Source organism: Hyla sarda, chromosome 7 (assembly GCF_029499605.1).
Source record: "Hyla sarda isolate aHylSar1 chromosome 7, aHylSar1.hap1, whole genome shotgun sequence".
Taxonomy (NCBI): Eukaryota; Metazoa; Chordata; class Amphibia; order Anura; family Hylidae; genus Hyla; species Hyla sarda.
The window spans coordinates 19,104,355-19,123,007 of record NC_079195.1 but is presented as its reverse complement, the minus strand read 5'-3'; the positions used below and the strand labels follow the sequence as shown (position 1 = coordinate 19,123,007).

The 18,653-nt window shown below is 43.4% G+C and overlaps 1 protein-coding gene across 3 annotated transcripts in view; it reads right to left on the bottom strand.

Annotated features, from left to right (window-relative positions):
* The window catches only part of XPNPEP1 (X-prolyl aminopeptidase 1), a 53,706-nt gene that overhangs the window by 15,130 nt on the left and 19,923 nt on the right, over positions 1-18,653 (bottom strand). For all 3 annotated transcript variants that reach the window (XR_008846046.1, XM_056528974.1, XM_056528975.1), the window contains exons 7-13: positions 14,286-14,381; positions 11,067-11,148; positions 9,928-10,138; positions 6,154-6,243; positions 4,409-4,459; positions 1,324-1,382; positions 83-160 (exon numbers count right to left, since the gene is read on the bottom strand). Coding sequence is in view for 2 of the 3 variants with exons in the window: in XM_056528974.1 (XP_056384949.1) it covers positions 83-160; positions 1,324-1,382; positions 4,409-4,459; positions 6,154-6,243; positions 9,928-10,138; positions 11,067-11,148; positions 14,286-14,381 (667 nt within the window). In the remaining variant the exon portion in view is untranslated. The remainder of the gene's footprint in view (positions 1-82; positions 161-1,323; positions 1,383-4,408; positions 4,460-6,153; positions 6,244-9,927; positions 10,139-11,066; positions 11,149-14,285; positions 14,382-18,653) is intronic.

The window sequence follows — 18,653 nt, the reverse complement described above, 5'->3', positions numbered from 1 at the left end:
ATATATATATCTATATATTCATTTTTTTAAATTTATTATTATTTTTTTTTTTTATATATATATATTCCAGCACTGATCTCACTTGTAGTGAATGATGGCGGCGTTGGGTCCGGAGCTCGATATCGTGGCAAAACTCAAGGAAACAAAATCTTCTTGCTGGCTAAAAGAAAGAGACGGGATAAGAGGCGACAAGGTTTACACTAGAACAAGATTTTGTTACATTCCAACATGTAAATTCTTTTCCTTCTAAGGCTAAGTTCACATTTGCATCAGAGCTCATTTTAGGAGGACGGCCCAATGAACAACGGACACCAAGGGATCCCCATTGACAGTAATGGGGTCAATATTAATGGGGTCAATATGACTTTTTTATTTGATCGGACAAAACAATTGCCTACTTAGTACTCCGGTGGAAAAGAAATGTTTTCAAATCAACTGGTGCCATTAAGTTATACAGATTTTTTAATTACTTCTATATAAAAATCTTAATCCTTCTAGTACTTAGCTGCTGTATGCTCCACAGGAAGTTGTGTAGTTCTTTCCAGTGCTCTCTGCTGACACCTCTGTCCATGTCAGGAACTGTCCCAGAGTAGAAGCAAATCCCCATAGCAAATCTATGCTGCTCTGGACAGTTGGTGTCAGCAGAGAGCACTGTGGTCAGACTGGAGAGATCTAGACAACTTTCTCTGGAGCATACAGCAGCTGATAAGTACTAGAAGGATTAAGAGTTTAATATAGAAGAAATGTAAAAATCTGTATAACTTTCTGGCACAAGTTGGTTTGAAAACATTTGTTTCCCCCCCCCCGGAGTACCCCTTTAAATGGATTCTGCAAACGGAGCTTCAACACGCTATTACGTGCCATGATTGTCACTGATCACGCCACTTAACCCCTTACTGGCATCTGACATAAATGTACGTCCTTATGCTGGGAGTTGTAGTTTTGCAACAGCTGGAGGCACCCTGGTTGGTAAACACTGGCACATGTCCATATTAGTTAAATATGGGAGTTGTAGTTTTCCAACAGCTGGAGGGATCCTGGTTGGGTAACACTGACATGTGCTGTGCACCTCACATCTGCCATAACTGGTCTTGACGTTGGGCACATTATTACTATGTGCTATATCTATAACTCCATAGCAGTGGTCTTCAACCTGAGGACCTCCAGATGTTGCAAAACTACAACTCCCAGCATGCCCGGACAGCCGTTGGCTGTCCGGGCATGCTGGGAGTTGTAGTTTTGCAACATCTGGAGGTCTGCAGGTTGGAGAGCTCTGCTCTATAGTTTAATTATTTCGTCACAGAAACATTGTAAACTTGTTACCTGCGGAACTCCTCTGCTTTATCCGAAGCCGTGATTTCCGTGACTGTGTCCTTATGTATCTGCAACGGGAAAGTAACATAATGTTAGTACAGTAATATTACCAGGATGATATACAATTCTGAGACCACTCAAACAAACCACCAAATAAAACCAGAATTATTATACAGCCATAGTATAGGTTTAAACTGCTGACCTGTCTCTCCTCCATGCTTTACACTGCAACTGCCAACCTGTTTTTTTCTTTAAATCAACTGGTGCCAGAAAGTTAAACAGATTTGTAAATTACATATTCAGCAGCTAATAAGTACTGGAAGGATTAAGATTTTTTTAATAGAAGTAATTTACAAATCTGTTTAACTTTCTGGCACCAGTTGATTAAAAAAAAAAAAAAAAAGTTTTCCACCGGAGTACCCCTTTAACCCCTTAAGGACTCAGCCCATTTGCACCTTAAGGACTCAGACAATTTTATTTTTACGTTTTCGTTTTTTCCTCCTCCCCTTCAAAAAATCATAACTCTTTTATATTTTCATCCACAGACTAGTATGAGGGCTTGTTTTTTGCGCGACCAGTTGTCCGTTGTAATGACATCACTCACTTTACCATTAAATGTATGGCGCAACCAAAAAAATACTATTTGTGTGGGGAAATTAAAAAGAAAACCACAATTTTGCAAATTTTGGAAGGTTTTGTTTTCACGCCGTACAATTTACGGTAAAAATGACATGTGTTCTTTATTCTGAGGGTCAATACGATTAAAATGATACCCATTATTATATACTTTTCTATTATTGTTGCGCTTAAAAAAAATCACAAACTTTTTAACCAAATTAGTACGTTTATAATCCCTTTATTTTGATGACCTCTAACTTTTTTATTTTTCCGTATAAGTGGCGGTATGGGGGCTCATTTTTTGCGCCATGATCTGTACTTTTTTTTATACCACATTTGCATATAAAAAACTTTTAATATATTTTTTATAATTTTTTTTTTAAATAAAATGTATTAAAAAAGTAGGAATTTTGGACTTTTTTTTTTTTTTTCGTTCACGCCGTTCACCGTACGGGATCATTAACATTTTATTTTAATAGTTCGGACATTTACGCACGCGGCGATACCAAATATGTCTATAAAAAATGTTTTTTACGCTTTTTGGGGGTAAAATAGGAAAAAACGGACGTTTTACTTTTTTATTGGGGGACGGGATTTTTCACTTTTTTTTTACTTTTACTTTTACATTTTTTTACATTTTTTTTTACACTTGAATAGTCCCCATAGGGGACTATTCATAGCAATACCATGATTGCTAATACTGATCTGTTCTATGTTCAATACTGTTCAATACAGATCCCGGCATCTGCGGCAGTACGCAATTTGAATGAATGATCGGATCGCCCGCAGCGCTGCTGCGGGGATCCGATCATTCATAACGCCGCACGGAGGTCCCCTCTCCTTCCTCCGTGCGGCTCCCGGCATCTCCTGCTCTGGTCTGTGATCGAGCAGACCAGAGCAGGAGATGCCGGGAGCCGCACGGAGGAAGGAGAGGGGACCTCCGTGCGGCGTTATGAATGATCGGATCCCCGCAGCAGCGCTGCGGGCGATCCGATCATTCATTCAAATTGCGTACTGCCGCAGATGCCGGGATCTGTATTGATCCCGGCACCTGAGGGGTTAATGGCGGACGCTCGCGAGATCGCTGGCGTCGGCCATTGTCGGCGGGTCCCTGGCTGCGATCAGCAGCCGGGATCAGCCGCGCATGACACGGGAATCGCTCCGATGCCCGCGGTTATGCTTAGGACGTAAATGTACGTCCTGGTGCGTTAAGTACCACCTCACCAGGACGTACATTTACGTCCTGCGTCCTTAAGGGGTTAAGGACAAAGGGCGTACATGTACGCCCTGTGCCAATTGTATAAAACACGCTCAGGAGCTGATCGCGTTTCATACCTAGTGGGTCCCAGCTGATGTTCAGCATTGACCCTTTTAGACACCGTAATCAAAGTCGACTGCAGCCTCTAGCCATTTTGCACAGTGGGCTGATCTTCACCCCCGCGGCGAAATCCTGGGGTCCTGATCAGCTGGGATAAAGGCCAAGGGGTTCCTACCAGCCTCCGTGCAGTCCAATTGGCAATGTAAAAAAAATTATTTAAATAGTATAATGGAACTAAGCTATATAAATTGGGTATCGTTGTAATCGTATGGACCTACAGAATAAAGAACAAATGTTATTTTTACCGAAATGTGCACTGTGTAAGCACACCATATTTTTACTCTACGGGTGCCGGATCCGGCTGGGGGAAGGGAAAACGTGCGCTCCCGTACCCCAGCCGGACTGGCGCTGAAATCCATTGACTTTAATGATCCAACCGGAGTTACCGTTTTACTCAGGTCGGCTCATTTTTGACCCGTATCCGGTTATTTGACCGGACCTAAAAACGTAGTATACTCTAGATCCGGCCCCCGTACAGTGAAAACGTGGTGTGCATGCACCCTAATAACGGAAGCCACCAAAATTTACTAAATGGTGGGATATTCTTAACATTTTGCCCCACAAATGTTTTTTTTTTGGTTTTGCGGTAGATTTTGTGGCAAAACAAGTGATGTCATAACAAGTACAATTGGTGTTGCATAAAAAAACAAACCCTCATATGGGTCTGTAGGTGGAAAATTGAAAGTGTTATGGCGATTAGAATGCGAGGAGGAAAAAATGAAGATGAAGAAAAATAAAAAAAAACATTGTATTCTTAAAGGGGTACTCCGCTGCTCAGCGTTTGGAACAAACTGTTCCGAACACTGGAGCCAGCGCCGGGAACTCGTGATGTCATAGCCCCGCCCCCTCATGACACCCCACCTTGCCCCCTCAATGCAAGTCTATGGGAGGGGGCGTCACGCCCCCTCCCATAGACTTGCATTGAAGGGGCTAATACGCGGAGGCGGGGCTAATACGTCACAAGCTCCCGGCTCCAGCGTACGGAACAGTTTGTTCCAAACGCTGAGCAGCGGAGTACCCCTTTAACTTCTTTACTGTAGTAAATATAAGAAGCAGAACGTGTTATTAGATAAAACAACCATGCACGTGACAACTTACCTCTTTTTCCAACCAGTTGAAAAACTCACAAAGAGCAACGGCGTCCTTCACCTGCAAGAGGAAACCGAAATTACGCAATGATGTAGGTGTTAGAATTAGAGATGAGCGAACTTACAGTAAATTCGATTCGTCACAAACTTCTCGGCTCGGCAGTTGATGACTTATCCTGCATAAATTAGTTCAGCTTTCCGGTGCTCCGGTGGGCTGGAAAAGGTGGATACAGTCCTAGAAGACTCTTTCCTAGGACTGTATCCACCCTTTCCAGCCCACCGGAGCACCTGAAAGCTGAACTAATTTACGCAGGATAAGTCATCAACTGCCGAGCCGAGAAGTTCGTGACAAATCGAATTTACTGTAATTTCGCTCATCTCTAGTTAGAATAGTCAGTAGCTACTGGAGAGAGGCAGTAAGCCCTGGAGAAGACTATATGGCCACCATGTCAGATCCAGAGTCATTGCTTAGTCAAGTGTTTTTCAAACAGTGTGTCCCCAGCTGTTGCAAAACTACAACTCCGAGCATGCTGGAAGTTGTAGTTTTGTAACAGCTGGAGACGTACTGTTTGGAAAACACTGGCTTAGGCTAGGTTCACATCACGATTTAACCATCCGATTATCGGACCGTAAAAATCGGATTGCAAAAAATCATATACAATCGTAGGTAAAATTTTCTTTGCTATCCGATTTAAAAATCGTATCCAAAAATCGTACAGATGAAAATTCCATCCGATTTTCAATAAAAATCTGATCCTGTTTTTAAAATGAATAAGAATGCCAATGGCAATAAAGATTTATATATTTGAAGTGTACGTGTTTTGAAGTCTACTGCGCACGCGTACAAAAAAAATCATGTGCGATTAATCTGACAGAATCGCACAGTCACACGATTCCAAGCGATTTACATAGACCTCAATAATACAAAAAAAAATAAATAAAAAAATCGGACCAAGATTTCGATCCGATTTGGAATCTGGACGAAAAATCGTAGTCAACCACGATTTTACCTCCGATCTTAAATCGTGCAAAATCGGATGCGGATCAAAACTGATGCATTTGTTGTCTATCGTTAATGAATGGAAGTCAATGGATACGACTTGGCGCGCAGATTTGTACGATTTCAAAGTTAAAAATCGTGAGAAGAAGTAGGATGGTAACATCGTGATGTGAATGCACCCTTAGGCGGCATTCACGCCACGTTTTTGCAATACAGTTCCCGTATACGTTTTCAATTTGAAAACCGTCCGGAACCGTATTGAAAACCGTGCGCATTGACTCTCCATTAAAAACCGTACGCCAAAAGATGCATCCGGTTGTGCACTTTTTGCATCTTGTTCGCTTTTGTCCGTTTTTTTTTTCCCCGTACCCAAAACCGGATTAGTGATGAGCGGCAGGGGCCATATTCAAATTTGTGAATATATTGACGATTATTCATCCTTGTTCGCGAAATTCGCATATTCGCTATGTTCATTCACTTTTTTTTTTTTCCATGTGAAAATTTGCATGGAAAATTTGCATGTGAAAAAAAAAACAGACCCATGTGATAGACCCCTATTCGCATGAAAAATTTGCATAAAAATTTGCATAAACATTTGCATGTGAAAAAAAATAAAATAAACACACGAATATTCGGCATTACGAATATATAGCACTATATTCTAAATATTCGCGAAATCGCCAAGTGCCCATATTTTCGCGATAAAAATTCGCATGACGAATATTCGTGCTCAACACTAGTCCTGATGTACTCACATGTGCCCTCCGCATGCCCTCTACCTCCGTGGCGTTCTTCACAGCTTTGGAGAGACATACAGGTGTGTACGGAGACAGGTATCGCTGAGTCTGTGCAGGGAGCAGAAGAAAGTATAGAAAATGTCACTTTTGCCATTTTAAAAACATTAAAAAAAATATTGAGGCGTCTCTCCAGCTATTGTAAAACTACAACTCCCAGCATACCCGGACAGCCGAAGGCTGTCCGGGCATGCTGTGAGTTGTAGTTTTGCAACAGCTGGAGGCACACTGATTAGGGAACACCACTCTAAAATATGCTACTAATATACAATTGGTGGAAGCTCCAAAAGCTGAGCACCTGCTGATCACCAGAATTGCGCCAATGGCTATGTTACATTCAGTAAATGTTTTAACCCTTTAGGTGTTTCACAGGAAAAGCAGCAAAGTGAAGGAGAAAATTCACAATCTTCATTTTTTACACTCGCATTTTCTTGTAGACCCAATTTTTGAATTTTTACAAGGGGTAAAAGGAGAAAATGTATACTTCTATTTGTAGCCCAATTTCTCTCGAGTAAGTACATACCTCATATGTCTATGTAAAGTGTTCGGCGGGCGCAGTAGAGGGCTCAGAAGAGAAAGAGCGACAAGGGGATTTTGGAGAGTACGTTTTTCTGAAATGGTTTTTGGGGGCATGTCGCATTTAGGAAGCCCCTATGGTGCCAGAACAGAAAAAACAAAACACATGGCATACCATTTTGGAAACTAGACCCCTTGAGAAACATAACAAGGAATAAAGTGAGCCTTAATACCCCACAGGTGTTTCACGACTTTTACATATGTAAAAAAAAAAAAATTCACTAAAATGTGGGTTTCCCCCCAAATTTCACATTTTTGCAAGGGTTAATAGCAGAAAAGACCCCCCAAAATTTGTAACCCCATCTCTTCTGAGTATGAAGGTACCCCATAAGTGGACCTGAAGTGCACTGTGGGCGAACTACAATGCTCAGAAGGGAAGGCGTCATATTTGGCTTTTTGAGAGCAAATTTTGCTCGGGGGGCATGTCGCATTTAGGAAGCCCCTATGGTGCCAGAACAGCAAAATAACCCCCACATGGCATACCATTTTGGAAACTAGACCCCTCACAGAATGTAATGAGGGGTACAGTGAGCATTTACCCCCCACTGGTGTCTGACAGATCTTTGGAATAGTGGGCTGTGCAAAATTTTTCATTTTCACGGACCACTGTTCCAAAGATCTGTCAGACACCAGTGGGGTGTAAATTCTCACTGCACCCCTTATTACATTACGTGAGGGGTGTAGTTTTCAAAATGGGGTCACATGTGGGTGTGGGTTTTTTTTTTTGCGTTTGTCAAAACCGCTGTAACAATCAGCCACCCCTGTGCAAATCACCTCAAATGTACATGGTGCACTCTCCCTTCTGGGCCTTGTTGTGCGCCCCCAGAGCACTTTGCGCCCACATATGAGGTATCTCCGTACTCAGGAGAAATTGCGTTACAAATTTTGGGGGGCGTTTTTTCCCTTTTACCTCTTGTGAAAATGAAAAGTATAGGGCAACACCAGCATGTTAGTGTAATTTTTTTTATTTTTTTACACTAACATGCTGGTGTAGACCCCAACTGTTCCTTTTCATAAGGGGTAAAAGGAGAAAAAGACCCCCAAAATTTGTTAGGCAATTTCTCCCGAGTACGGCGATACCCCATATGTGACCCTATTCTGTTGCCTTGAAATACGACAGGGCTCCAAAGTGAGAGCGCCATGCGCATTTGAGGCCTGAATTAGGGGCTTGCATAGGGGTGGACATAGGGGTATTCTATGCCAGTGATTCCCAAACAGGGTGCCTCCAGCTGTTGCTAAACTCCCAGCATGCTTGGACAGTCAATTGCTGTCCAGAAATGCTGGGAGTTTTTGTTTTGCAACAGCTGGAGGCTCCATCTTAGAAACACTGCCATACAATACGTTTTTCATTTTTATTGGGGAGGGGGGGGGGGTGGGGGGGCAGTGTACGTGTGTATATGTTGTGTTTTACTCTTTATTTTATGTTAGTGTAGTGTAGTGTTTTTAGGTTACATTCACACTGACGGCGGATTACACTGAGTCTCCCGCTAGAAGTTTTAGCTGCGGCGGAAAATTTGCCGCAGCTCAAATTTGTAGCGGGGAACTCACTAATCTGCCGCCAGTGTGAATGTAGCCTGTACATTCACATGGGAGGGGGGTCAAAACTACAACTCCCAGCATGCACTGACAGACCATGCATGCTGGGAGTTGTAGTTTTGCAACAGCTGGAGGCACACTGGCTGGAAAACCTTGAGTTAGGTTCTATGACCTAACTCAGTATTTTCCAACCAGTGTGCCTCCAGCTGTTGCAAAACTGCAACTCCCAGCATGTACTGATTGCGGAAGGGCATGCTGGGAGATGTAGTTATGAAATGGCTGGAGGCACGCAAGTACAACTCCCAGCATGCCAAGACAGCCTTATGCTGTTCCTGAATGCTGGGAGTTGTAGTTATGCAAGATTTAGAGGGGTTCAAGTTGTAAATCACTGTCCAGTGGTCTCAAAACTGTGGCCCTCCAGATGTTGCAAAACTACAACTCGCAGCATGCCCAGCCAGCAAACTGCTGTCTGGGCATGCTGAGAGTTGTAGTTTGGCAACATCTGGAGGGCTACAGTTTGAGACCACTTAGTGATCTGCAACCTGAACCCCTCTAAATATTGCAAAACTACAAGTCCCAGCATGCCCACACAGCAAACAGCTGTCTGGGCATGCTGGGAGTTGTAGTTTTGCAACATCTGGAGGGCCACGGTTTAGAGACAACTGTAAACTGTGGCCCTCCGGATGTTGCTAGGAAACAACTCACCTAGCAGGACCCGGAAGCCGCCGCCGCCACCGCACGTGGGGGATCCCCGCATGGAGGATCACGCTCCGGGATTCGGATCCAGGTAAGGACCTTCGGCGCCGACCTTCCCTGGACGGTTCCCCCGTTTTGCCCGGACACCGATAGGTGGGCAAAGCGGGGGAACCAAACTTTAACCCCCCCCTCCCCCGGTCTGCTATCGGTTGGTCGCTCGGCCGACCAATAGCAGGGATAGGAGGGGTGGCACCCCTGCCACCAAACTCCTATCCCTTTAAAAGGATCGAGGGTGTCTCGGACACCTACGATCCCTCTAATTTTCCGGGTCACCAGTGACCCGTATGACCCGGAATCGCGCAGATCGCAGGTCTGAATTGACCTGCGATTTGCGCGCATCGCGGTCATGGGGGGGTCTCAGGACCCCCCTCAGCGGTGTGCCAGGATGCCTGCTGTTAGATAACAGCAGTCATCCCGGCCCGATCACCGCTACCGGTGACGCAGCGCTCCCGGAACCCCGCGACGTACATGTACGTCGCCGCGCGCCAAGTGACACTGCGCGGCGCCGTACATGTACGTCGCTCGTCGTGAAGGGGTTAAAAAGTATGTCTATATCTGCAGCCACCAGAGGGAGCTCTGGATATGTAATCAGGTTTGTCTCTGATAGGGTGACAAAGGAGCCTCCTTTCCTTTTTCTAACGATTTATATGCCATGGTCAGCATTGATCGCAGCATCCGATGTGTTAAATGGCCTTGTTCATAAATCAACCCCAATCCCAGCTTTTGCAGCAGCTTGTCACTTTATTTTAGAGGTGACACCAAATGCAGGTAATGCGGGCCCAGCTCCTGAGCCCCTGCTATCCCTGTGCTCTAATAGTACAACATGGAGGGGGAGGGGTTAAAGAACTCAGTATACAGTGATTGTACCTTGGGAATGGTCTCTGACAGCGCATAGCTGGCCTTGTCGCTGATCCACACTTTCTCCTTCGGGGGCAGCGCAGCACATATATTCTGCAGTGCGCTCAGTACAGATTCATAAGGCTCCAGCTGAATTCTGAACTCAGCGGCGGGAGAGGCGTCCAGGAGGAGGTGATGTCTGACGGACGGATCCGATTGGCGCTCACCATTAATGAATAACCTGAGGGTAGAAAAGCCGGAGACATTTATTTCTCAGATCATCCTTGTAAAATAAATAAGTGAAACTTAAATTTTGCATACAGCTGGATGTCAGAGGATGAGGGTCTGAACACATCTTTGGTGTCCAGCTGATCTAAAGAATTAGAATAATGGATACATGGGGATGGATAGATAGATATGAGATAGATAGATATGAGATAGATATGAGATAGATATGAGATAGATAGATATGAGATAGATAGATATGAGAGATAGATATGAGATAGATAGATATGAGAGATAGATAGATAGATAGATAGATAGATATGAGATAGATAGATATGAGATAGATAGATAGATAGATATGAGATAGATATGAGATAGATAGATAGATATGAGAGAGATAGATATGAGAGATAGATAGATATCAGATAGATATGAGATAGATAGATATGAGATAGATAGATATGAGATAGATAGATATGAGATAGATAGATATGAGATAGATAGATAGATATGAGATAGATAGATATGAGATAGATAGATAGATAGATAGATATGAGATAGATAGATAGATATGAGATAGATATGAGATAGATAGATGTTTTTGGCTGTCTGAGTTATAGTTTTGCAACAGCTGGAAGTACATTGTTTTTAAAACACTGAGATAGACAGATAGTAGATAGGTCGATGATAGATAAATGAACATGTTCAGAACAGCCGTCCGCCCCCTCCCATAGACATGGATGTCCAGAACCCCGGGGGGCTCACCTGGAGATCACTGGGAGTCCCAGCAGCCACTCCCCCACCCCCGATCAGACGTCTTATCCCCTGTCCTTTATATAGGGGATAAGGTGTATAGGGGGGCGGAGTACCCCTTTAAGTAGTGGATCAGATACATCATTTGTCTCCAGCTTTTCTATTGCGATGAGAAGGTCACGTGATCTCACCTGATTGTCTCCATCCCTACTATGGCGTAAGTGAAGAAGACCGGATTATATTCCACATCTGAACCTCGGAGATTGAAGAGCCCTGAACATGGAGCAAGAGACTCTAGATTAGAATCATGTCTGACGTGTAACAATGACTGCGCAGATACATACGATTTACCAAGATGTCAGGTGCTAAAACCTTCTACGTATTAGGGTTTTGCCTTCACGTTCTCTCAGATTTATTAACAGTCTACTAGTTGTTTCGTGTATTTATTTTTTCATTTTTTTTAATGTACGTCTCTCTGTGTTTAGCTGCGCAATTATAGGACATTATGAGAAAATTTGTGCCAAATTGCGCACATGATGTCAGTACCATCTTAGAGGGGTACTCCGGTGGAAAACTTTATTTTTGTTTTTGTTTTTTTTAAATGAACTGGTGCCATAAAGTTAAACAGATTTGTAAATTACTTCTATTAAAAATCTTTACCCTTCCAGTACTTTTTAGCAGCTGTATGCTACAGAGAAAATTCTTTTATTTTTGAATTTCTTTTTTGTCTTGACCACAGAGCTCTCTGCTGACACCTGTGTCCGTTTCAGGAACTGTCCAGAGCAGCATAGGTTTGCTACGAGGAATTTCTCCTGCTCCGAACAGTTCCCGATACGGACAGAGGTGTCAGCAGAGAGCACTGTGGACAAGACGAAAAAGAAATTCAAAAAGAAAATAATTTCTTCTGTAGCATACAGCTGCTAAAAAGTACTGGAAGGGTAAAGATTTTTTAATAGATTTTTTTAATTCAGCGCTGGGACTCTGTGTGACTGACACACAGGTCCCAGCGCATGCGCCGTTCACTTCTTCTAATTTGCGCGCCGTTGCGTATAATGCTTGCAAGCGCTCGCTCCCTCCGCCGTCTTTCTACTCAGGACGCAGCACTGCGCAGGCGCCCTGAGTAGAAAGACGGCAGCGCGAGCGAGCGCTCGCTGGGGGAGCGAGCGCTTGCAAGCATTTTACGCAGCGGCGCGCACGTTAGAAGAAATGAACGGCGCATGCGCTGGGACCTGTGTGTCAATCACACAGAGTCCCAGCGCTGAATTAAAGTCTGTGGGCATGGCTGGCGGCAGGGCATCGCGGACCTCGCGCCACGCCTACCCGACTGTCCGTGACTTTCATAAAAAGCCTTGTTTAGGGTAATAAAAGCCGGGAACTATTAGGTAGAAAGGTTGTTATACAAACCACCTGCACACAGTACACATGCTGTGTGCCGGTTATTGCAGTAAAAGTTCATGACAGTTGCGCTTCAAGGGTCCTTAAAGGGGTACTCCGGTGGAAAACAATTTTTTTTAAATCAACTGGTGCCACAAAGTTAAACAGATTGGTAAATCTTTTTGGCAACAGTTGATTTAAAAAAAAAAAATATTCCACTGGAGTACCCCTTTAAAGGGGTACTCCGCTGCTCAGCGTTTGGAACAAACTGCTCCCTATGCTGGAGCCGGCGCCGGGAGCTTGTGACATCACAGCCCCGTCCCCTCATGATGTCACACCCCGCCCCCTCAATGCAAGTCTATGGGAGGGGGCGTGACTGCCGTCACGCCCCCTCCCATAGACTTGCATTGAGGGGGCGGGGGAGTGAAATCATAAGTGGGCGGGGCTATGACATCACAAGCTTCCGAAGCCGGCTCCAGCGTTCGGAGCAGTTTGTTCCAAACGCTGAGCAGCGGAGTACCCCTTTGAAGGGGTACTCCGCCCCTGGCATCTTATCCCCTATCCAAAGGATAGGGGATAAGATGTCAGATCGCCGGGGTCCCGCTGCTGGGGACCCCGGGGATCGCTGCTGCGGCACCCCGCCATCATTACTGCACAGAGCGAGTTCGCTCTGTGCGTAATGACGGTCGATACAGGGGCCGGAGCAGCGTGACGTCATGGCTCTGCCCCTCATGATATCACGGTCCGTCCCCTTAATGCAAGTCTATGGCAGGGGGCGTGACGACAGCCACGCCCCCTCCCATAGACTTGTATTGACGGGGGCGGGCCGTGACGTCACGAGGGGCGGAGCCATGACGTAACGATGCTCCGGCCCCTGTATTGCCCGTCATTACGTGCAGAGCGATCTCGCTCTGCGCAGTAATGATAGCGGGGTGCTGCAGCAGCGATCCCCGGGGTCCCCAGCAGCGGGACCCCAGCGATCTAACATCTTATCCCCTATCCTTTGGATAGGGGATAAGATGTCTAGGGGCGGAGTACCCCTTTAAGGTGTCACCTCGTCAGGACTTTTTATTTACAGCAAGGTTTTCCAATGCAAAAATCACAAAAAATTGAAACACGCTAAAAAGAAACCCCACACACACTTTCTGCTTAGTAAATCTTAGTGTTTTAAAGGGGTCACTAATAACAGAATGCACATATTTGGTCCATGTGTGTATAATATTATACATACATATATATATATATATATATATATATATATATATATATATATATATGAAGAAGACCGCAGCACTCCACGAGTAGGTGAAATATTAGATAGCATTTATTCCATCTAGATCAAGGCAACGTTTCGGCTGCGTTTCTGCAGCCTTTTTCAAGCCTTTACAATCTGTAGTCCTGGTGGGCTTTCCTGTGTGTTGGCACGAGTGACCAGGTGTGGTCGCGTCGTTGAACCACACCTGGTCACTTGTGCCAACACACAGGAAAGCCCACCAGGACTACAGATTGTAAATTTTTGTGGACCTGAGGAAGGCGCGAGTGCGTGCCGAAACGCGTTGAGCTGTATCATGTTGACCCTTTTGAATAAAAACCAGTCCTGTGTAACTCTTGGCGGTCTTTGAAATTCATTCAACACTACATCCAGTGCACGATTTTCTCGCTATTGTCTCTCCGTACCCTTTGGGACTACGGATACAAGGGGCCAGAGCAGCAAACTGGCTACAACTCCTCCCGCACACCCTCAAAGCTCATGGGACTAGGTCTACTTACAGAAGGTCAGTACAATACCTTGGGTGTTGGTGGTGGGTATTTGCAGTTGTTAACCATTCCATTGGCGTTTAAATACTACACAACGGAGCGCCCCGCATTTTTTCCCCCCGTTTCTCCTTTTTACTAATGTATAAATGTTATATAATATAAGTATAATTATTGGTGATATTAACCCATTATCATTAGATTGGTTTATAACACTGCGACAAAATACTGTAACATCCTAAAATGATAAGACATTTATATATTGTGATATCATTGCTTACATGCAACCTCGTCCAACGCAGTCAGGACGATATACGAGGCCTTCCTCTCCGCCATCTTACTCCGGAGCGCCAAAACCTTATCCTGCCAGGACATTCCTGTGGATACAGCAAAACATTCACCAGGCGGCCATGACATCTACAGCGGTCACAAATTCTTCAAGGGGATTTCTAGTTTTACACAAACAAATCTCAATCATAAGAAGTTCTGAAAATCTTCAAAATATAAATTATGTTTTTAATACCTACCTTATTTTTAAAACCTCTGCTTGGAAATCGCTGTAAAAACTTGTCGTTTTACAGCAATTTAGAAAAATCGCTGCAAAATACATCGTGAAAACATCCCAAAATGCAACAGGTGAACACAGCCTGAAGACTTCAAACTTTCATAAAACACCTCAATTGTGATTACAGGTCAAATCACTTTCTCCTCAAGGTAATATTTCTCTAAAAATAAACTGCACACAAAGTAAAGTGACTTTAACCCACTTTTAAGTCTCAGCAGCTTTGGCTTCTGGTTGGTCGCATTATGTGAATTGCAGTGATGAGACTCCACCCTCTCCCTCTCTGCAATGGCAGAGGATTCATGGGAAATATAGGCCGCATTAGGAAATCATTTATGTTGTGACACAGAATCAGTATGACTGAAAACACATCTGCTACATCAGCTAAAACAGGTAAGCACAAGGTCCACACAAGAACCTTTACGTAATGATAGCCTATGCTGCACTGTATAAGCTAAAAAAATTAAATCGCAGATTGCTTCTTTAAAGGGGTACTCCACTGGAAAACATTTTTTTTTTAAATCAACTGGTGGCAGAAAGTCAAACAGATTTGTAAATTACTTCTATTAAAAAAGCTTAATCCTTCCAGTACTTATGAGCTTCTGAAGTTAAACTTGTTCTCCTCTGTCTAATTGATCTCTGATGACACGTGTCTCGGGAACCGCCCAGTTTAGAAGCAAAACCCCATAGCAAACCTCTTCTAAACTGGGCGGTTCCCGAGACACGTGTCATCAGAGAGCAATTAGACAGAAAAGAACAACCTTAACTTCAGAAGCTCATAAGTAATGAAAGGATTAAGATGATCCACAGGAAGGTCTTTTCTTTTTGAATTTCCTCTCTGCCTGACCACAGTGCTCTCTGCTGACACCTCTGTCCATTTCAGGAACTGTCCAGAGTAGAAGTAGATCCCCATAGCAATTATCTCCTGCTCAGGACAGTTCCTAAAATGGACAGAGGTGTCAGCAGAGAGCACTGTGGTCAGGCAGACAGGAAATTCAAAAATAACTTCCTGTGGATCATACAGCAACTGATAAGTACTGGAAGGATTAAGATTTTTTAACCCCTTAAGGACTGAGGGTTTTTCTGTTTTTTGCACTTTGGTTTTTTCCTCCTTACCTTTAAAAAATCATAATTCTTACAATTTTGCACCTAAAAATCTACATGATTGGTTATTTTTTGTGCCACCAATTTTACTTTGTAATGACATTTTACCCAAAAATCTACGACGAAAAGGAAAAAAAAATCATTGTGCAACAAAATTGAAGAAAAAACGCCATTTTGTACATTTTGGGGGCTTCCCTTTCTACGCAGTACATTTTTGGGTAAAAATAACCCATTATCTTTATTCTGCAGGTCCATACGGTTAAAATGATCCCCTACTTATATAGGTTTGATTTTGTCGGACTTCTGAAAAAAATCATAAATACATGCAGGGAAATTTATACGTTTAAAATTGTCATCTTCTGACCCCTATAAACTTTTTTTATTTTTCCACGTACAGGGCGGTATGAGGGCTCATTTGACTTTTTGATCGCTTTTTATTCATTTTTTTCATGATATATAAAGGGACCAAAAATACGCTATTTTGGACTTTGGAATTTTTTTGCGCATATGTCATTGACCGTGCGGTTTCATTAACGATATATTTTTACAATTCGGACATTTCCGCACGCAGCAATATCACGTGTTTATTTTAATTTACACCATTTTTTTTTTTTATGGGAAAAGGGGGGTGATTCAAACTCTCATTAGTGAAGGGGTTAAATGATCTTTATTAACTTTTCCTTTTCACTTTTTTTTTGCAGAGTTATAGCTCCCTCTAGTGGCTATAATACTGCACTAACTGATCTTTTACATCGATCTTTGTTATCTCATAGGATAACATTGATCAATGATTCTGCTGCTTGACTGCTCATGTCTGGATCTCAGGCACTGAGCAGTCATTCGGCGATCGGCGACGCAGGAGGAAGGTAAGGACCCACCTTGTGTTCGCCAGCTGTTCGGCACGCGGCGATTTCCCTGCGGCAATCCCAAACGGCTCGCTGAGCTAGCCGGGAGCAGTTTACTTTCACTTTAGACGCGGGGATCAACTTTGAACGCCGCGTCTAAAGGGTTAATAGCGCGTGGCATCACAATCAGTGCGGGGCGCTATTAGCCACGGGTCGGGCCCGACCCGCTACGCCGTGGCCCCGCGTTATAGAAAAAGAGCGTACAGGTACACCCCCTGCGTCCTTAAGGGGCTACTAGAAGTAATTTACAAATCTGTTTAAAGGGGTACTCCGGTGAAAACCTTTTTTTTCTTTTAAATCAACTGGTGGCAGAAAGTTAAACATATTTGTAAATTACTTCTATTAAAAAATCTTAATCCTTCCTGTACTTATTAGCTGCCGAATACTACAGAGGAAATTCTTTTCTTTTTGGAATGCTCTCTGATGACATCACGAGCACAGTTCTCTCTGCTGACGTTATTATAATAATAATAACGCTTTATTTATTGTTGTCCTTAGTGGGATTTGAACCCAAGTCCCCAGCACTGCAAGGCAGCAGTGCAAACCACTGAGCCACCATGCTGCCCTTAGCATATATCTGCTATGCATGGTTGCTAAAATGGACCGAGATGTCAGCAGAGAGCACTGTGCTCGTGATGTCATCAGTGTTCCAAAAAGAAAGGAATTTCCTCTGTAGCATTCAGAAGCTAATAAGTACTGGAAGGATTAAGATTTTTTAATAGAAGTAATTTACAAATATGTTTAACTTTCTGGCACCAGTTGATTTAACCCCTTAAGGACGCAGGACGTAAATGTACGTCCTGGTGAGGTGGTACTTAACGCACCAGGACGTACATTTACGTCCTAAGCATAACCGCGGGCATCGGAGCGATGCCCGTGTCATGCGCGGCTGATCCCGGCTGCTGATCGCAGCCAGTGACCCGCCGGCAATGGCCGACGCCCGCGATCTCGCGGGCGTCCGCCATTAACCCCTCAGGTGCCGGGATCAATACAGATCCCGGCATCTGCGGCAGTTCGCGATTAAAATGAACGATCGGATCGCCCGCAGCGCTGCTGCGGGGATCCGATCATTCATAACGCCGCACGGAGGTCCCCTCTCCTTCCTCCGTCCGGCTCCCGGCGTCTCCTGCTCTGGTCTGTGATCGAGCAGACCAGAGCAGGAGATGACCGATAATACTGATCTGTTCTATGTCCTATACATAGAACAGATCAGTATTAGCAATCATGGTATTGCTATGAATAGTCCCCTATGGGGACTATTCAAGTGTAAAAAAAAATGTAAAAAAATGTAAAAGTAAAAGTAAAAAAAAAGTGAAAAATCCCCTCCCCCAATAAAAAAGTAAAACGTCCGTTTTTTCCTATTTTACCCCCAAAAAGCGTAAAAAACATTTTTTATAGACATATTTGGTATCGCCGCGTGCGTAAATATCCGAACTATTAAAATAAAATGTTAATGATCCCGTACGGTGAACGGCGTGAACGAAAAAAAATTTAAAAAGTCCCAAATTCCTACTTTTTTAATACATTTTATTAAAAAAAAATTATAAAAAAATGTATTAAAAGTTTTTTATATGCAAATGTGGTATCAAAAAAAAGTACAGATCATGGCGCAAAAAATGAGCCGCCATACCGCCGCTTATACGGAAAAATAAAAAAGTTATAGGTCATCAAAATAAAGGGATTATAAACGTACTAATTTGGTTAAAAAGTTTGTGATTTTTTTTAAGCGCAACAATAATATAAAAGTATATAATAATGGGTATCATTTTAATCGTATTGACCCTCAGAATAAAGAACACATGTCATTTTTACCAGAAATTGTACGGCGTGAAAACAAAACCTTCCAAAATTAGCAAAATTGCGTTTTTCGTTTTAATTTCCCCACAAAAATAGTGTTTTTTGGTTGCGCCATACATTTTATGATATAATGAGTGATGTCATTACAAAGGACAACTGGTCGGGCAAAAAAAGAGCCCTCATACTAGTCTATGGATGAAAATATAAAAGAGTTATGATTTTTAGAAGGCGAGGAGGAAAAAATGAAAACGTAAAAATTAAATTGTCTGAGTCCTTAAGGC